General features: G+C 55.0%; 2 protein-coding genes across 4 annotated transcripts; one reads left to right on the top strand and one right to left on the bottom strand.

Annotated features, from left to right (window-relative positions):
- Positions 1-555: 555 nt before the first annotated feature.
- Positions 556-3,582, bottom strand: EDF1 (endothelial differentiation related factor 1). The gene is made up of 5 exons (XM_015878703.1): positions 3,447-3,582; positions 3,235-3,286; positions 2,203-2,363; positions 1,525-1,618; positions 556-1,140 (listed from the first exon to the last, which is right to left on the bottom strand). The coding sequence occupies exons 1-5, from the start codon at positions 3,522-3,524 to the stop codon at positions 1,079-1,081; spliced, it is 447 nt and encodes a 148-aa protein (XP_015734189.1). The 5' UTR covers positions 3,525-3,582; the 3' UTR covers positions 556-1,078.
- Positions 3,583-4,483: 901 nt separating this feature from the next.
- On the top strand, positions 4,484-18,304 carry TRAF2 (TNF receptor associated factor 2). 3 transcript variants are annotated; one of them, XM_015878696.2, is made up of 11 exons: positions 4,484-4,675; positions 5,371-5,591; positions 6,133-6,211; positions 6,589-6,687; positions 11,399-11,560; positions 13,539-13,613; positions 14,115-14,189; positions 14,873-15,232; positions 16,025-16,202; positions 17,074-17,222; positions 17,594-18,304. In XM_015878696.2, exons 1-11 carry the CDS (start codon positions 4,658-4,660, stop codon positions 17,810-17,812), a joined length of 1,635 nt encoding a protein of 544 aa, XP_015734182.2. In that variant the 5' UTR covers positions 4,484-4,657; the 3' UTR covers positions 17,813-18,304. The 3 variants fall into 3 exon arrangements, with proteins under 3 accessions (XP_015734182.2, XP_015734183.2, XP_015734184.1); XM_015878698.2 differs by lacking the exon at positions 4,484-4,675 and adding an exon at positions 4,960-5,094; XM_015878697.2 differs by lacking the exon at positions 11,399-11,560 and having other exon boundaries at positions 4,492-4,675; positions 17,594-18,303.
- Positions 18,305-19,451: the final 1,147 nt, after the last annotated feature.

Raw genomic sequence — 19,451 nt, 5'->3', positions numbered from 1 at the left:
ATGGCTCATTAACAAGGCTGCTCTCCTGAAACTTCCACAGCTTGGCTGAAGGGAACACATCATGCCACTGTTGTGCTTTGCAACATAAGCCTGCTTATTCCCTAGTCCTGCTACAGCCAACTCTCCCTTCAGCTTTGTTCCACTTAGGATATGCCACACAGTCACATCAATCACAGGTACTAAAGCTCCACCACTGCTCCCACTCTGGCTGTGCACAAAAGGAAGGTTAAGGACATAAGGAGGGTTTTGGCTTCACATAAATGCCCCAGTGCCTCTGCATCAGCCTTGATTTGTACAATACCAAAGACTCTACACACCTCCGCACAGGATAAAAACAGAGTATTGCTTTCATCTCTGGGCTGTAAGCCAAAGCTGCAGTGCTAATAGGCAGAGGAAGCAGCAGAGCAGTGGAGATGCTGTGACAACACCAGCTGTTACCCTACACGCTTCAGGTAAATCCATAACAATCCCATAAGGGTGAGGGTGCTAACAGCCCCAGTGACATCCAACCACAAAACTTCACAGCCAGCTGGTAAACGGGAAGTAACCACCCTATGCAACTGAAGGGTATCAAACTTTATTATAGATCTCTTTAAAACAGGCTGGAAGGAACAAAAATGTCATTGCAACGCAGTGACTGAGTCATCATTTCAAATGCAGACACTGATCAAACCCCGACTCTCCCAAGTTATTTATAATATATCTCACCCTTCCCCAAAATCTCTCCAATCAAGTGATCATATTTCAGACAACCCCAACCATCATGTTAACATCAACTGCTTCTAAACACCAAGACTCACATGTTTTCTGGCAAATTAGATGCAGTATTTTTTTTTTTGGGGGGGGGGGGAAGGTTTAGTTCATCAATCTCTGGAAAGGAGGAAGGAAAAAACAAAATCAGGACAATCGCTTCTTTAAGGTTGTCTTTTTACAGCAGGTACAGATTCTGCAGATTTCCCCCGCAAATCAAGTCTGAAACCCTCTTGTTCAGCTTGGCAATGAGAAGAGACATTCCGGTGGTTAAGGAGAACCAGCCAGACGAGATCAGTCTGAGCAAACTGATTTCGAGGCTTTGTTGTCATTTCCCTTTGGGGCCAGTTTCCAGCGGTTTTCCAATATCCTTTCCACGCAGTTTAAGGCCTGGAGTAAGACAAAGGAAACGACCATCAGCTGCTGTGCAATCTACCATTGACAGCTTTAAAATCTTTGCTATAAAGGAGAGAGCATCCAGAAAAGAAGCATCAGACCTTCAGGCAACGCAGCATATCGTGGACTTTTAGAGGGGCCGTATACAGTGTGTGCTGAGGGCACGTGTACACATAATATTGGAGAGCAAAGGAGAATAAGAGCTTTGCATTCTTGTTTCAGTCAGCAGATACAAGCCTTTATCAGCACACAGCTTAATGACACCACGGCCTCAATAACCCACAGCCAGGAACAGGTGCTGACACGGAAGTATGAATAATTTAAAAGCACCACTTAGACACTGGAGTGTTGTTTGTGAAGTCGACTTCCTCCACTTACCAATGGCTCTTTCGATCTTGCCCATAACCTGGTTGTTGGGGATTGCTCTTCCTGATTCGTAGTCAGCAATGACTTGTGGTTTTTCATTGATTTTCTAAAAAGAGATGATATGCCTCAAACATTGGCTCCATACAAAGCGAACACTCAGAACCGAACTCCCAGTACTCGCACAGATAAGTAACAATCTCTAATTACGCCATAAGATAATTAGATTAGGATCAGAGGACACAGCGCCTACTTCTAGGCTTGCAGTGTGGTCAGTCGATACCTCCCTCCACAAACCAGGTGTCACAGTGACAGTGACACATCCTGGACAGACTTTTCTTAGCATCCCAGGAGGAAAAGCACCAAGCAATGGGCTCCTGAGCACAGTGTCAGGCACAGACAGTACAAAGAAACTTATCAATAGGAAGAGGAGTAGGGAGAAGCCTCCAGCTCATCAGCAGTGACACTGCCTGGGTTCTAAGCTGATGTCCAAAGGCTTCAGGAATAATCCCCTAAGTCTACACAACTAATTCCCCTGGAGATTAGACATCAGCGATGCTGCATTCAGCAAACTTCTTGTCCATAACACCCACATGGAAACAGGAGAAAAGTCCAACTTCAGCTGCCATGAGGTGCCCGTATCCATCTCCAGACAGTGAGAGCAGAGGCCGGAGGGCACTGGGCAATACTTACTGTGGCCAAGTCCTTCTGTGTCATGCCCTTGCTCTGCCGACCCTGCTGGATGACTTTGCCCACCTCCAGGGGAACTCTGTCATGGTGCAGCTCTTCTGTCTCTCGGTCGAGCTTGGCTGTGTTCTTTGTGATGAAGTGTTGTTTGTTTTGTCCTGCTGCCCCTGTCATTCAAAGCAAGAACAAAACAACACAAGAACAAACAAAACAAGGCTCAGAGCAGCACCAAGAGGCATCAAAGCAGTTTTCCTGACCCTCAGCTGCTCAGAATCCCACGGGGCTCTCAAGGATTCATGCCAACACCAGCAGTGAGCTCAGCAGCATCCTGCCTGCTGAACGGCAGCGATGTGTCACCTCAGTCCTGTTCAGTGCTGACATCTAACAGCCATTCCAGGCCCCCCCTTCTCTTTGCTGCACATCTGAGTGTCACTGTATACGTGCAAGTTTTTGCTGTTACTTGGGGATTTCCTATTCCAATTTCATTCCATGTGCATGTTTTTGCTACAGCACAAGGGGATTTAACACTTGGGCTGAGCCTTGTTTGCTTACTTACAAGGCTGCTTCCCCCCGAGTTTCCAGCACCACACGGTGCAGGATCACGCAGCCACACGGTGCAGCTGGACTGAGGGCAGCAGCTCACACACGCGCTATTTGTTTGTTTCTCGTTTGTTCCCGTTCGGATCCTTCTCTACCGTCACTGACACTCGGTGCCTGACGAGCTGCGGGGCCGCCCCGCCCTCACGGTCAGAGCGACAGGAGCCGGGACTGATCAGCGGGGACACGGGGGGTGTAAGGGGCGGTGAGGGGCTGTATAAGGGGCTGTAAAGGGGCTGTATAAGGGGCTGTATAAGGGGCTGTGTAAGGGGCTGTGAGGGGCCGCCCCGCAGGAAGAGGAGCAGGTACGAACATACGGAACTGATGCGGCGTACGGGACCCGTTGGAGGAGCAGAGGGACGGAGGGGCGGCCCGTGAGCCCCGCGCCCACCCACCACCCGCCGGTACCGGTACCGTTCCCGGTTCCCCCGCCGTACTCACACTTCTTGGAGGTCTCCACGTCGTCTCCCCGTCGCTGTGCCGCCAGCACGGCCTAAGGGACCAACGGCCGCGTCACCGCCACGGGACGGAGCCGCTCGCGGGCCCCGAGTCCCGGCCCCGCCCGTTGCATCAGCCGCCCGGCCCCGCCCGTTCCAGCCCCGCTCCCTCGTCTCCTCGCCCCGCTCCCGGCCGCCCCTTCCCGCCCCGCCGACCTGCTTGGACTTGGCCTGTGCCGCGCTGGGCCCCTTCTTGCGCAGCACCGTCACCGTGTCCCAGTCGCTCTCCGCCATGATGCCGCCGCTGCTCGCCCCGCCCCCGCCTCGGTGCCGCGCCCTCCGTTCCGGTAGCGCCGCCCGCTGATTGGACGCCGGGCGGGACTCGCCGCCCTCCCACCGGCCGCCTCGCTGTCCGATAGGTTCGCGCTCACGCCCGTCAGGAAAGGCGGCCAATCCGTGACGGGAGGCGGGACTACGGGCTGCCCGCTGGACTTTGGCAGAACGAGGAATTCCTTGGCAGGTGTGACGCGCTGCGTCCCCATTGGCTCAGCGCGCTGACAATCAACCCGCCTCCGGCTCTCATTGGCCAGTGTGCGAGGCACGCTGGAGGCGGGCGCGCACACATCTTTGCGTTTTGATAGGCTGCTGTAACTGCCAATGACTCCGCGCCGAGAAGTGATTGGTCTAAAGAGCGGGGCTGTCAGGATCGCTGGCCAATGAGGCGCTGCAGCGGGACGTTCCCGGCGCCATCTGGTCCCGTTCGCTCTGTCCGCCCACCGGGATCTCGGTGCGGAAGCCGGACAGCTGCGATACAGCCCCAATATACAGCCCTATATACAGCCCCATATACAGCCCTATATACAGCCCCGATACACAGCCCCAATATACAGCCCCGATACACAGCCCCAATGCAGCCTCAGTACAGTCTCGTTACAGCCTCGGTTCCGCCGCCGGTCGGTGCGGTCCCGCTCTCGGTTCCGCCCGTTGTCCCGTTCCCAGCCGTGTGTGTCAGTTTGTCCCGGCGGTTCGTGCCGCTCTGTGTCCCGATCCTCCTCCTCCGCTCCCCCCGTTGCTGTCGGTGCCGCCGGTTCCGTTCGGTGCCCACGTGTCGCTCCCGTCCCGCCGTGTCCCCGCAGTTCACACGGTGCCGCACGTTCCGCGTGTTCCCAGCCCGGATCGAACAGCCCCGTGGTTCGGCCCATCCCCGCTGTCCCGCCGCCCCCGGTTCAGCCCCGCCCCGTGTCCCGGCTCGTTGCCGTGTGTCGGTTCCACGTCCCGTTGTCAGCTCCGCGCTCGTTCCGGGGCTCCGTGATCTCCAGCAGCGCCGAGTCCCCTCACAAATCCCGTCCCGTGACCTCACCGACACGTGGCGCCGCTCGTGGTTCCCATCGCTCCGTGCACAGCTCTCGGTGCCGGTACCCGCGGCCATGGCGCTGTGTGCGCAGGTTCGGGCCGGGCTTTAACCTGGGGACGGAGCGGGGTGAGGGGGCTGAGCCGGGAGGGTCCCGTTGGGCTCCGGGGCGGTGCCTGGTGCCGCGGTACCGGGAGCGCAGAGCCCGGCCCTGGAGCGGGGCTGCCCGGACCCGGGGCCCGGTGCCGTGGGACGCAGGTGCGGGTGGATGGGGCTGGGCTGGGGGCTGGGGGTGATTTCAGCGGGGAGGGGGCGGTGTGTCCGTGGGTGTGTCCGTGCCGGGTGTGTCCGCCCCGCCCTCAGCCCGTCGCTCCGTCCCGTTCGGTTCCGTTCGTTCCTTTCGGTTCCGTCCCGTTGCCGGGCGGTGGCGCAGTGCGGGGCGGGCCGCGCTCCACGTGTCCGTCGGGCGGGGCCTGCGCGCGTTTCCGGTGCGGGGCGCGGACGGACGGGCCGGTGAGTGCGGCGCTGCCGGCGGACGGAGCGCGGAGCGGCGGGGGCTCGGGGCGGGACGCGGGGCTGCGGCGGGGCGGGGCGGGACGGGCTGTGCCGGGCTGTGCCGGGCTGTGCCCCGTTGGACTCGCTCCGCCCCCCCCGCCCGGCCCGGCCCGGAGAGTCGCTGCCGCCCTGGAGCGGCCGGTCCGGGCCGCGGGGCCGGGGCGGCGTGTGCGGGTCGGTCCCTGGAGCTGCCGGGTCCGCTCGGAGCTGCCGGTAACGTGCGTTTGTTCGCAGGCTCCGGGTGCGCGGCCGGGACTGTTTGTTCCCATGGCAGCAGCAAATTCGACTCCTCCCGGCTCTCTGGACCTGAACCAGCCCGGGTTTGCGAAGGAGATCCTGGGAACGAAGCTGGAGGTGAAGTACCTGTGCTCCGACTGCAGGAACATATTGAGGCGGCCCTTCCAGGCGCAGTGCGGGCATCGCTACTGCTCATATTGCCTGAAGAAAATTATAAGGTAACTCTCGTGCCTTCCCCTAAAACCAAGACTTAGAAGTAAGTAGGAGCAATGAAGGGCTGGAGGATTGTTGTGCTGTCTGAGGAAGGAGCGGCGTGCAACCCCTGAGGGTCAGCGTCAGGGATGTGTGATGTGTGATGGGTGATGGGTGATGTGTGATGGGTGATGTGTGATGGGTGATGGGTGATGGGTGATGGGTGATGTGTGATGGGTGATGTGTGATGGGTGATGGGTGATGGGTGATGGGTGATGTGCCTTTACTCCTCTGCGGCTTCCCTCAGTTTGTTTCTGGATTGCTGGGTGCCTGATGGTGGGGCACAGGGTTCAGAGGAGTTCACTTGGGTTCCCTCAAAGGAGCAATTAGGAGAACAGTGACTCACGGGGTGAATCAAAAGCCCCTCATTGCAGAAATGGGAACCCAAAGTACACCTGAGCAAAGGCTCCGCAGATTGCTTAAAGGATAACAAAATCCTCTCGTGTGGTATTAGAAACCAATCATACCATCAGCTGGGTGTTTGACTATTGCTTTTGTGTCTGCTAGTTCTGGACCCCAAAAGTGTGCGAGCTGCATCCAGGAGGGAATATATGAAGAGGGAGTTTCTATTTTGGAAACCAGCTCTGTAAGTAAAAAGAAAAACAAATCCCTGTTGTTAAACTCAGAGTTTTCCTGTAAAACACAGGACTTTTGGGGTCCGTCTGCTCTTTGGAAATGTTCTGTTGAGCAGTGAGAGTTACAATTAACAAGGTGAACTCCCCAGCTTGTCAGATCCAGGTCATGGGAATATAGCAGTGACCTACTTAAGTTCTGTAATAAAGACCTGTTTGCCATTAGCACATCTCTGAGGATGTGGCAACTGTCACGGGGAGGAGTCCTTTCTTCATCTGTTACGTTTGTGTTGAGAATGGTTAATAAGGAACGATAAGGCCGGACCGTGTGTGCCCCCCCAGTGTGTGCCCCCCCTGTGCTCTCTGTGTTCATTCACCTTTTCTGCTGTAGGCTTTCCCAGACAACGCAGCTCGTCGGGAGGTGGAAAGTCTGCCCGCTGTCTGTATCAACGAGGGCTGCACGTGGAAAGGGACTATTAAAGAGTATGAGGTAAATCTCAAAGCAGGACTTTTGGTGTCTGCGCGCTCTTTCTTCCCTCTGCGCTGACAGGGGAGGTCTGGGGGTTTGTTGCTTTCTCCTGCAGCTGGCGGTGATGATGGGAGCTTTCACCTCTGTTTTGCTGTAAGCAAAGCCATCAGGGAGCTGCAGAGATCTTATGGGGCTGGGTTTGTGCGTCCTGCTGACAGCATGCGCTGTGCTGAAAGAATTTCAGGTTTGCTTATCATCTCAGGGTCTGAACCCTTCAATTCCACAACGGGAGCCGCTTGTTCTGCCTGTAAGTGCTTCCTGCCCGAAGAGATGAGGAAACTGTCAAGGAACTGTGCCTTACAGTCAGACTGTTGTGTACTGTGCTGTGTGAACCTGCAGTCTGTTTCTGAGCTGTGAGTCCTGCTTCCAGCTGGCTGCAGGGCCAAGTAGCACCTGCAGAAGGAGGGCAGGGGGGTTGGCTCTCATCTGCAGGCTCAGCACACACTGCTCTGAGCACCTCTGTGCCACCAGGATGTTTTCTGCTCGTCTCTGGAAAGGTTTTCATTTGTCCTTCCTGCTCGTTAATCCAGGCCTTTGGACTTTAGCATGTGTACAGCTAACGTGCTTCATGTGAAGTGTTCTGGGGACTGCAGTGAGCAACTTGCTTCCCTGTGCCTTCCTACAGGTCAGCTCTGCTGTACAGAAAGCATCATTAAATTGTGTTGGCAGCTGGGAGCTGTTTACCCACCCGTGAAGTTCTGCTGCTCCTGAAGGATCGTTTTGTCATCCATAACAGAGTGGATGAACCATTACATGAAAGGCCCAAAACAAAGGGAACAAACCTTTCTTGCCCCAACACTATCCCTAGATAAAGGCTGTTGCCTGATTGCTCCCAGGCTGAGATGTGTATCAGGAGGGAGTTTCAGCTTGGTGTGGATTCTCTTGGCAGTGCCACTGCAGGAAGAGACAGCGTGGCCATGGGTCACTGCTCAGCTCCTGCCCACAGCTGTGCTGCTGCCCCATCTTCCTGCCTGGAGCTTTCGGCTGCTTTGCACTGGCACAGTCTGCAAGATAAGTTGGTGTAGGATGCTGAATGCTTCTCTTGCTTTGTAACTCTTCTTAGATCTCTAAGTCACATGTGCTGTGGATGCACGTGCCTAGAAAAATCTGCAGTTAAAAGCTTGATGCCAGTACAGCACCGACTGCCAAGGAGCCTCATTGGAGAATGCAGTGTTTTACTGAGATCTGTGATCCAGGCTGTTGTGCTGCTGTGTGTACAGGCCTTGTCCCGTACTGTGATTAGTGCTGGTGACCTGTTCCTTATGGCACAGAGGTTTCGTGCCTTCTGCAGTGCTCTGAATGCCAATGCAAGCTTATCTCCATCAGACTGAACCAAATGAGGTTTGTCAGCAGCTTACCGTGCTCGTGTCAGGGTGCTGTGGCTCAGGCACTACTCTGAACTCCTCCTCCTGGATTAAAGAAGTCCTGACGAGCGGCTCCTGCAGGGCTCAGCACAAGCTGCCTCGTGCCCAAGTCCTCTCAGTGTGGCTGAGAAGCTGCGTGGGGCAGCAGGCCGCCCTGCAGTGGGTCTCCCTTCCCTTGGGTGCATGTTGCGCTACTTTGGGTTCTCGTGCGCAGCTTCCAGAGCTCCTGGAGTGATGATGTGCTGGGAGGCAATGCATGGGGCCGAGGGCTCACCTGGGGGAAGGAGAGATGGTCTGAGTGTTAACTTGGTGCTCTGTGCACGTGTTTGGCTGTCAGCAGTGCCCCACGGGCTCACAGCTGAGCGTGGCGGTGGTGGCACAGCTCAGCTCTGCAGTTTGCCCTCTGCTGTACGGTTTATTGCAGGCAGCAGCGTGAGTAACTGTGTGTAACGTCCTGTGGCAGCGGTGCTCCTGCAATGGAAAGTCCCTCGCTGTGCTATTTCCGACAGGACATGGAAAGTCCCTCCGAGCTAATTCATTGTTTGCTCATTTAAGACTTGTTCAGTGTCGGTACCGAGACTGATTTGGCTGCTGTCCACTTATAAATCACGAGATACCGTCACTTTTGGTTTATTAACATTATCAGGGTACGAGCAAGTAAAAAATGTTTTGCAGCTGCAGAGCTCTACAAAAACCAAGGACAGAGTTAATCTCAGTTTTGCTTTCTGTTCAGGGCCCGGGAGTTCACGTCTCACAGGGACGTACAGAACTGAAAGAGTGAAATCTGCTCAGACATGACTTGCAATTCTGCTTAAAGTTGTGCAAAGTGCACGGAATGTGCAGGCACTCACAACATGCCTGGGTTTATAAGTGCGTTTTTGTGACTGTTGGATGCAGTTGTAAATATTTAGTGGTGTTCAGATGAAGTGTTTTGTGGTGGGGCTGGTGGGGGTTTTCCTTTTTATCTGCACCCCCTTTTCAGATCTAGGTTTGGTGATAATCAGTCTGAACGTACACACAGGAAGGCGAGCTGTGGGCAGGAGCCTTTGGGTGCAGGCGGAAAATCTGAGCAGGGGCAGAGAAACTAAAGCTGTCACCTGAAAGCAAAAGGAAGGACTAAGAAAGTCCTGTGGTGTCCAGGAGCTTGGGGGAGCAATGCAAGAGATGCATCCCATTAAAGCCTGTGGAAAAGCCCCGGGAAGCCTCTGTGCACAGCTGTTGTCTTTTTGGGGCAGCACTTCGCTGCCAGCCAGGAATTCCTCAGATTCCAGAGATCAGGCGAGTGCCAGAGCCCCAATCACACACACCCTTCTTTAAAAGATAAAGAGATTCCATCAGCTCTTTGGACAAAACAAAGCGGTTGGGTTTGAGATCCAGCTGCTCACCACAGGTTTGCCTTTTCCATTCTGTGTGATCTGCCCTTCTCCACGTTCCTGTGCAGTTCCTGGCCTTGTGCTGCAGCCACAGCACAGCCTGCCCTCCCCTGCCCGTCCCCTGCCCCAGCAGCGCCTTTGTTGTCTGGTTGGTGTCACTGAGGTTTCAGCCAGGGCTGCTCATGGTGTGTGGATCCAGCTGTGTGTGCTGCTGGAGATGCTGCTTGGAGCAATGCTGTCCGACCTGTTGGCGTGGCTGGGCTGTGCTGAGCAGGGAGCTTGTCTTGGGCAGCACATTTATAGGTTGCTCTGGAAGTAATGCCTCCTTTGTGTTCCCATGGAAACCCCAGTGAAGACAGTGAACACAGTAGCGCTGTTTGGTGGAGCGAATTCTCAGCTACAGAATGCTGTTCTTCAACACAGTCACTGCCATTAGCTCTGCATTTCCATCAGTGATGAACAAACCCACAGCTGCTGAGATAACGACTGGCACTGTGACCACTGCTGAAATGCACCACCCTCCCCTCCCTGTGCTCACATCCACTATTTGGTCTCCATCAGCGTTCACAAGCATCAATGTAGGGCACTTGTTGGCATTTTTTCTGCATGGAGGAATTCAGTGCCATATATTTGCTCCATATGCACTCCCATGTCATGCACCATTCTGTCACACTGCCCCTCTGCTGCCATCTGTCACACAGCAGCAACGTGTAATGGGACGTAATGGGACATAATGGGACATAATGGGACATAATGGGATACTGGTGTGAAGGTTCAGCCTCCGCTGCCATCCCACCAACGTCTGTTTCTGGTGCTGTGGGCCAACAGGAGGCAGCACTTGCAGAGCAGCCCCTGTAAGGTACATAATATGGGTAACATAAGTAACAAAACATTTTTATTTGTAATATATTTGTCGTTAAGAGGAGAGCAACAAAACCCTGCCATGGGCTGGATGTGCTCAGAGGAAGGGAGAGCTGTGCAGAGCCGCGGGCCCTGCAGGCTGCTTGGCGTGGTCAGTGCTGTGTGTGGAGCAGAGCAGGTTGTTCTGCTGGTAGCGCCGGGTGGTGTCAGGGCTGTGCAGCAGTGCTGCATTCAGTGCTGAATTCAGTTGCATGCTGTGGAATGGCAGGGCAGTGTGACAGGGCTGTTCTGAGGCCGTGACCTTGGTCGATGCGGGCAGCACCTCTTGGGGCTTTGCCCAGTAGCTGCCTGGGAGCTGGACCCATGGTGTTATCTGTGTTTGCAGTTCCTTTGAACCTCCCTGCTTATCGAGCAGCATTTCACCACGAGTCGCAAGAGCCCCAGTGCCAGCCAGTCCCCTTCCAGCTGTTTCTCCTCTGCAAGTTTTCCTTCCTCTTACCTGCTCCCTCCCTGCTGCCGCCCCCTTTGGCTCTGTGCGTGTCTTTGCCTGTTGTTTCCATGCTCAGAGCGCTTTCCTGGAGCAAACTGTGCCTGTGTGATGCTGCGTGGAGCACTGCGGGGTGCAGCCCAGCCTGCTCTGTGTGCAGAGAACCAGGGCTCACAGCAGAGTGCTGCTGGCTGTTCTCAGCTGCCACGTCCCCATTATTGTGTCTTGCTGATGGATTTCCCAGTGCAGTTGAGAAGCACCCATAGAACAGATGTGTGTTTGTGCCATGTTTGGAGCAGGGCAGCTGGGGGCAAGGACACATCCTGTTCCACCGCTGTGACGTGGGGTGCAGCAGTTCAAGCCGAGTTCAGCAGAGCTTTTGAGACCTGGAGCAGCAATCGGATTAAACTGCAGTTTTCCCTTTTGTCTCATTTACGCAGGCCCGGCAGAGCAGCTCCTGGCATTCCTTAGCAGATGATCATTCCAGCTCCAGGGATCAGCTGCTGTTGCTAAACCCGGCTTCTCTGCCTGTGTGTGTCTGCTTTTCTGTCTGGCTGTACTGAACTGTGCTGCTCTCCCTGTCACAGAGCTGCCATGAGGGGAACTGCCCGTTCCTGCTGATTGAGTGCAAGGCGTGCAGGGGTGTGATCCCTCTGAATGAGAAGCAGCGCCACTCTGAGCGGGAGTGCCCCGAGAGAACCCTCAACTGCAAATACTGCAAATCACTTTTCTACTTCCCTGACATTAAGGTACGAGAGTTCCATCCTGCGCATTGCGGGACCTGGAGGTGAAGGGAGGAGTGCCGGGTGCCTGCGCTGCGGCCCGTTGTGCTGTGCTGCAGTGGTTGCCCATGAGTGTGGGGCTGTTCTGACCCCAGAATCTGCTGGAAGGCTGCTTATGGGAACACTTTGTTTTTAGGGCTGTCGATGTGTGAGATCAGCCGGTGGCTTTGGTGCTGCTGAGTGGGCAGGAGATGTTGCTGTGGAGGCTGAGCTCTGCCCATGTTTGTTTTTCTGCTGCTGCAGGCAGGTGCTGAGGTAGCAGGGGACGGTCTGAGTTGAGCTGTGCTCTTCCAGCTCTGCTCCAGTTCCTTTATTGCTGTCTCCTCCCCCCATCTAACTTTGACCAGGTTCACAGCAGGAGGGTGACCTGCTCTTACCTGGCACAGTGGCATCCATGGCTTTCCAATGCTGCTGGTGGCCGGTGCTGGGCATCAGAGCTGCCCGTCTGTGCAGCTGTGGGTTTGGGAGGGCTCTGGCAGGAGCATTGCCTCATCCCTGCGTGGTGGAGTGCTGCAGATCAGGCAGTGCCTGCCCCAGCTGCTGGGCAGGGTGGGTTTTGGCAGACAGCATTCCTGCACGAATGGCACCCACACAGAGTGGGCAGGGGCAGCAGTCAGGGTTATGGAGGAGCTCCACGTTGTTAATGTTAAAATGTCCCGTGAACGTTTTGGGTCTGTGCTGGTTGGACTCGTGTTGCTGAGCGGCACTTGGAGCCGTGCAGGGCTGTTCTGCAGCGCTCTGGCTGTGAGCTGGGCACCCATCTCAGGGCTGTGTGTTGTGGGGAGCTGCCAGCACAGAGGGGAGCGCTGTGAGCTGGGAGGCTGCCAACAACCTGGTGTGATTTCACTCATCACAGCTGGTGCAGGAGAAGTGCAAAGTCCCCTCTTTCAAGAGGCTCTACCTGCAATGGCTCCTGCTTCAACCAGAGCACGGCGTCTGCTGCTGTGCCGCTGTTCTGTGTGTGGTGGGGAAGGTGTTGTCTGGTGCTGTAGAACCAGAGAGCAGGAGCAGCTGGAGGAAAGGGCTCAGCCCTTGTGCAGGCTGCCCCTGCCCGAGGGGACCGGGAGCTGCTCAGGGGCCTTTTGCTCTGCCTGCTCATCTCAAGTATGAAAAGGAGCGAGTTCCCAGCACGCCAAACCTGAGCCACTGGTGGGTTTCACTCTCCAGTTTGTGATGTGGGGAGAGAACAGCTCACACGTGTCCCCCCTCCGGAGGCGGTGACTTGTTTTAATACAGATAAATGTGAGCAGGTTTCAAGGCATCTGGTTTCAGAAAGCTGCTCTGTAAATATGTCATTATTTTCTTCTGTACCAGCAGAAGGGTGTTGTTAAACACGCTTCTATTCTAGTCTCAATTTTGATCTGCCTATTAATGGAATTTGCAGTGGTGTATTTAAGCTCATGGTAACCTCGGACAGAAAAGCAAGAGGTGATTTCTGGATCCCTCATTACAGAAGCCGAGTATTGTTTGTTTCAGTGGTTGGTGCACAAGGAGATGGGTCTGAGCTGTGTGGAAGCGGCTCAGGGCCCAGCAGTGCCCGCTGAGCAGTGTGTGCTGCAGGCAGAGCGTGGAGCTGCTGTGATCCCTGTCACAACGTGGCAGATCTGGGGCGCTTTGAAATGATTTTCAGCCAGAAAGCTGAAAAATGCTTTTCTGCTGAACTGATCACAAAGAACGACAGCCCTGACCTTGCTGCAGTGCTGCCCCAACGCGCCTTTTCCTGGCAAAGCCATGCATGGAGCTTCCTTTGGTTATTCATCAAAGCTGCAATCTGACTATTGTTATTTTCTTATTTTAAAATATGTTTTAATAGCAGCTCTTTAAATCAAGGCTGAGGCTTGGATGGCTGCATACGCACCCAAAGTGCTGGCAGCCCGGAGGTCACAGAACTGAGCCGGAGCGAATTGTTCTGAGCACACCAAAGCTTCTGTCTGTTCTTTTCCAGGCTCACGATGAAGTCTGCCCAAAATTCCCATTGACTTGTGATGGCTGCGGGAAGAAGAAGATCCCCAGAGAGAAGGTATGAGGCTGCCAGGGAGCACAGGGCTGGGCTGAGCCGAGACCGTCCCGGAGCAGAGTGGGACTGAGCAGACTAGGACTGCACCCAGAAGCTTTTCTAAAGGTGGTTTAAAAACCACTTTGACATCTGTTGCAGCAGATGTGGGTGTGCACTGTGCTGATCACGACAGACCACTGATACCTGATGGTGGGAGGCATGGCAGAAACAGGATGGCAGCGTGCCAGTGCTGCTTGGCACTGATCGAATGCTGTGTGGGAATCCAAGCCAGTCATCTCAGAGGCCGGTGGGTTATTGGCACCGCCCTGCAGAGCTCCAGCCTTGGCCCCCATGGTTCAGGGCAGCTGCCAGCTGTGAGCAGGCTGAGGTGCGGCGCGGCTGCCAGCCATTAGTGTTGGTTTGAGGCTGTTCTTCACTTTGTCTTTGGGTTCCCAGACCTCAGTGAGCTGGAGATGGAGCGACCTGCGTGACATAAGACCCATGTAACATTCTCTTCTGTTCTAGTTTCAGGACCACGTGAAGAGTTGTGGCAAATGTAAAGTGCCTTGCAGATTCGAGGTTGTCGGCTGTGCTGAGATGGTGAGGGTTATCTGCTCGTCTGTCTTGTTTTCGGTTCCAGTGTTAGCTGTGACCTGCAGCTGGCTGTAGCCCAACCTGGTGCTCTGCTATTTCGTCAGAGTGGTGTTTTAGATCCTTTGTAAATGCCACTTTGCATTATCTACTGCACAGATTTTGGGTACCAGAGAATGAGTGATGCAGAAGGACATTGTGAGAACTGCACCGAATGCTTTGGGGCTCCGGGTGGTTGTGGTGCTGACAGTGTCAGCATGGACCTGAGCATCCCACAGCTTGTTCCACTGCTAGAGCTGGGGCAGGGCAGTACGTCTCCATGTGACGTGGGTTTCTCAGCTCTGACTGGTGATGTTGGTGTAAATCCCTTCTCAGGAGGATTACATGAGGCTTTGCCCATTGGTGCTGCTAAGTCAGTCTGACAGAGCCCTTTGCAACAGACTGGAGGAGGGCAGAGTAGAACAGTGTGTGCAGCTGAGGGAATGCTAAGCCTCCATCACAGGGTATGATCACAGCTTTTCTGTGATAAAACAAAAACACCAACAAAATTCACATTTTTTAAACTGCTTTTCTTTGATTTTTTTTCCCCCTTCATAATTTGAAGCTAACATTGTGGCCTCAAGAGGAGGCCATGTTTCTGTGGATGGTGGCAGCTTGAGCTTGCTGAATGGGATTTATTTCTCTTCATGTAGGTGGAAAATGAAAAGCTACCAGAACACGAAAGCAAGTGCCTGGCAGAGCATCTGTACATGCTGCTGAGTTTTGTGCTCAGCCTCAAGAGTGGATCCGGAGACCTGAAGCACCTTCCCACCCTTCCCTCGTCACAGAGCAGCTCCCCACTGCTGGCAGCAAACTCCCTTTGCCCAGAGTCAGAGCTCTTCAAGTCCCTGGAGCTCTTGGGAAGGTGTGATGCCCTGGAGAAGAAAACAGTGACCTTTGAGAACATTGTCTGTGTTCTCAATAGGGAGGTAGAAAGGGTATCTCTGACAGCTGAAGCGTACAGCCGGCAGCATCGCTTAGACCAGGAGCAGATCGAGACGCTGAGTAACAAGGTGTGTAGTGCCTGCCCTGGGTTCCCTGTGCTCTGAGCCTTCTGTCAGCTTCCTTCCCCTGCTGTTAGCAAAGCTCCACCTGCATCCACTCCTGTCTCTGTAAATCTGAAGGTAGCACTCAGATACCATTTGTGACTGTGCCCAACCTTGAGAGCTTCCTGGAACAGATGGAAAATGAATTGACCTAAAGCAAATGCTGTAGGGTTTCTGTTAGTAATGAAGTGATGCACTGAGATGTTCTTAGGTGGAGTCCTCCAACTGGAGAGGGAGGAGCCGGCGTTGCACTGAATCTCTTTGCATTCCCAGCCACTCATTGGAGAAGTGTGATGGTGGGGGCTCAGCCTGGAGGGAAGGAGCTCTCCCAGCTCTGTGTTCCGGCGCAGTGCCCTTATGTCTTGGGGCCTGGGAATTGTGCACTTTGTAGTTGCTGTGCTCTCTCAGTGTGGGATCTGCCAATACAGATGTAACCCTGCAGCCTCACAGCAATGAACTGGGTTGGCTGTGTATGGGGCCTTCTGTTTCTCAATCTACTTTTGTCAGAAAAGTGACTTATTTTTCCCCCAACCTCATCCCTGTTCTGTAACACAATGAAAGTGCTCCTGGAGAGAGGCTTTCCATTCATGGCAGGAAGGTTTCCAGCTCAGGCACTGAGTTGTATTAGTGTGTGTTCTGCAGAAGGATGTGGTTCCAAAGGAGGTTGTTGTGGGTTGCTGTACATTCCTGTGTTTCTTCCCCTGGCCTTTTGCTCACTGCAGCGTCTGACCAGGCTGTGCCCTCTGTCCCACTGAGCAGGTTCGGCAGCTGGAAAGGAGCATTGGGCTCAAGGACTTGGCCATGGCTGAGATGGAGGAGAAGATCCGCAACATGGAAGCTTCCACCTACGACGGTGTTTTCATCTGGAAGATAACAGAGTTTGCCAGGAAGCGCCAGGAGGCGATCACAGGCCGCTCTCCTGCCATCTTCTCTCCAGGTTATTGCCCCAAAATGGATAAAGCCTTTTTGTGCCTCATCTGGCTGTGGGGTTTGTAACGATGACCTTGGCATGTGGAATGTGTGGCTGCTCTGCTGTGCTTCTGGTCTTCCGTCTTTCCCGGGGAAATCTTCTAGTTTGTTTTGTATTCATAAGAAGCATTGGGCTGAATGAAGGAGCTGTGCTGGTGGAGGCTCTTTCTGCCTTGTAGAAGACATTGTAATTTCTCAGTGGAAAATGCAGCTCTCTTAGTTCAGGAGTTGCCCTTCGGGGCATTTTCTGAAACTGGCCAGAGCTGCATGTGAGCTGGGGGCGTAAATGCTGCGCTGCTTCCTGGTGTAATGAAAAACCAGATTGTTGCTGGGCCAGGAGATAAAAGGGGCATGTTTAAAACTATTTTTAACCGTTCCCTGGGGGTGAGGGCTGTCTGGAGTCCTTTTGCTTATGAAACCTGAAGGCAAAAAGGATTACTCCATCTTGAGGGGAACTAAACTGCCACTGAAGCTGTGCATGCAATTGGCATTTCCTTCTAAAAGTCAGTGACAGCTGTGGAAAACCCCTGGTCTCTGTCCTGTTCTACAAGGGCGTCACTTCCTTCCTTCTCAGAGCAGCTGAATCGGGTTCAGATCTGTTTTGTTTGGCTCAGAGCTGAGACCTTAACCCCTGCGTCCTGCCCAGCACTCACAGTTTCTTGACCTCAGCACCTCCTGAGGCTGCAGTGTTTGGTTAGAGCTGTGTTGGTGACCCCCCCCCAACAGCCCTGTAAAACCTCAGCCTGGTTTCTTCTGAGGTCCCAGCTGTATTGTCTTCACAGGACACTTGGTGCCAGGCTTTGCACTTGCTGACCCGCGCTGTGTTTGTTTGTTAACAGCTTTCTACACAAGCAAGTACGGCTACAAGATGTGTCTGCGGGTTTACCTGAACGGGGACGGCACCGGGCGTGGGACCCACCTGTCCCTGTTCTTCGTGGTGATGAAAGGACCCAACGACGCGCTCCTGCGCTGGCCCTTCAACCAGAAGGTGAGTTTGGGTGGGAGCCCCCAGCCATCAGCTGCTCCAGGGCTGGAAGCATCCCGTCCTGCAGGCGGGGTGTGGGGATGGGAACTGCCTCCGTTTTGGTGTGATGGGAGCTCTCTGGGACGTACGGAGGTATCTGTGTGGGAGGCAGGAGCTCTGTGCCTGCTGTAGGATTCTCAGTTTGTGATTGTTCTGCCACCCCGTGGTGCCCAGTGATGAGGGCTGATGTTCTGTGCTCCCCTGGCTGCGGGTGGCTCTGATCCATAGAAGCTCATTGTTACATTTGGGTGAATGTGCTTCACAGCCACAGTGAGCGAGATGGGTTCCTCTGTGCTCTTCCTTCAGCTGCTCTTGTGTTCTCACACCTCCCACAGGTGACCCTGATGCTCTTGGATCAGAACAACCGGGAGCACATCATTGATGCGTTCCGACCTGACGTGACCTCCTCCTCCTTCCAGCGCCCGGTCACGGAGATGAACATTGCCAGCGGCTGCCCACTGTTCTGCCCCGTCTCCGTGATGGAAGCCAAGAACTCCTATGTCCGCGATGACGCCATCTTCATTAAAGCCATCGTCGACCTCTCAGGCCTTTAACCCTCAGCACAGAGCAGGGAACGCAGAGCCGGCCCCCGGGCACTGCCCTGCAGGAAGGTCTCGGAGCAAGGAGGGGCGGAAGCGTGGACCTGGCCCTTCCCAAAAGGGGCCTTCTCAGTGCTGAATGGAAACGCGGTGTCTGATGGGAGCCCTCTTCCCCAGCGTCAGAGGGACCTTTCTGGAGAAGACGTTGGGGTGGACATTGCAGGCTGATGGAGCAGGGATTCCTGCAAGGACTTGGATGTCTGAACTGCCCTGCTCCAGTTTCCTGGGGGCGGTGAGCACAGCTCGCCCAGCTGCTTCAGCGTGTGGCCTTGGAGCCTTGTAGTGAGCAGGGCTTTGTCCTGCCCCAGCACTGCGGGCTGCTCTGTGTGCTGGGAGCAGGGCTGTCCCGAGGAGCACTGCCAGCCTGGGCCATGTGGAGCTTTGGAGCTGGGAAGCTGCAGTGCTGTGCTGTGCTGTGCTGTGCTGTGCTGTGCTGTGCTGTGCAGTGCAGTGCTGTGCTGTGCTGTGCAGTGCTGTGCTGTGCAGTGCTGTGCAGTGCTGTGCAGTGCAGTGCTGTGCTGTGCAGTGCTGTGCAGTGCTGTGCTGTGCAGTGCTGTGCAGTGCTGTGCTGTGCAGTGCTGTGCTGTGCTGTGCTGTGCAGTGCTGTGCAGTGCAGTGCTGTGCAGTGCTGTGCAGTGCTGTGCAGTGCAGTGCTGTGCAGTGCAGTGCTGTGCAGTGCTGTGCTGTGCAGTGCTGTGCAGTGCTGTGCAGTGCTGTGCAGTGCAGTGCAGTGCTGTGCAGTGCTGTGCAGTGCTGTGCTGTGCTGTGCAGTGCAGTGCAGTGCTGTGCTGTGCAGTGCTGTGCAGTGCTGTGCTGTGCTGTGCTGTGTGCAGGAGCTGCCTGCTGTGCTGCAGGCCTGCTGCCTCTGCTGTCTGCACAAGGTGGCACAGGGGAGCCCTGTGTCCCTGTGGCTGCATTTTTGGTCAGGTTTGCTCAGGGCAGGTTGGGCTGCAGCACTGGCAGCCTGGGACGTATGGGGCCACAGCAGGGCTGCCTGTGGGGGAAGACAGAAATGTCTGTCACCTGAAACCTGGTCTCACGTAGGGGTCTGCGTAGCCAGAGCAGCTGGCTCCAGCAGTGCTGGGAGAACAGTGGCTGGAAGGAGGCCTGAGATGTGAATCCGTACTCCTGTGATTTAACCCTGGTCAAGGGATGGTTGCAGCACTGTGGGCACCCCAACATGCCCCAGACCCACCGTGCCCTGCTCTCCAGCATCACTTGGTGGGCCCTCCCTGGTCCCTGAGCTCCTCAAGCCCAGCCCTCATCATCCTGGAGAGCCTTTGGTACCAGGGCTGGAGCAGTCTCTGAGGGAAGCTTGCTTTCGCCCTTGCTGTTTCTGGATTGCTTGCACTGCGCCCTCTTGGGCAAGTGCCCTGCACCTGTACCCCAGAGAAGGTCTCTATTTCGTGGAGAAGAGCCTGCTGTCACATCCCTCCATCGCGGCCCGTGTGTCCCTCTGGAGTTGTTTTGTGGTGGCCACGTGTAACACCAGACTGGCCACTGGCCGCGCTGGCCCCTCACATCTTGCTTCCTTTCCTCCTTGTGCTTTTCCTCCCCCATCCCACTGCCCCAAGAGCTGTGGGACTGGTGAGCT

This window comes from Coturnix japonica, chromosome 17 (assembly GCF_001577835.2).
Source record: "Coturnix japonica isolate 7356 chromosome 17, Coturnix japonica 2.1, whole genome shotgun sequence".
Lineage (NCBI taxonomy): Eukaryota > Metazoa > Chordata > Aves > Galliformes > Phasianidae > Coturnix > Coturnix japonica.
This window is presented reverse-complemented; position numbering and strand designations above follow the sequence as displayed.

Coding starts and splice junctions, on each gene's coding strand:
- EDF1 (XM_015878703.1), bottom strand. CDS start 3,524: ATGGCGGAGAGCGACTGGGACACGGTGACGGTGCTGCGCAAGAAGGGG. Junction 3,287..3,446: donor CACAGGCCAAGTCCAAGCAG/GTCGGCGGGGCG, acceptor TTGGTCCCTTAG/GCCGTGCTGGCGGCACAGCG. Junction 2,364..3,234: donor CGTGGAGACCTCCAAGAAGT/GTGAGTACGGCG, acceptor TTTGAATGACAG/GGGCAGCAGGACAAAACAAA.
- TRAF2 (XM_015878696.2), top strand. Junction 13,614..14,114: donor AGAAGATCCCCAGAGAGAAG/GTATGAGGCTGC, acceptor CTTCTGTTCTAG/TTTCAGGACCACGTGAAGAG. Junction 15,233..16,024: donor TCGAGACGCTGAGTAACAAG/GTGTGTAGTGCC, acceptor CCCACTGAGCAG/GTTCGGCAGCTGGAAAGGAG.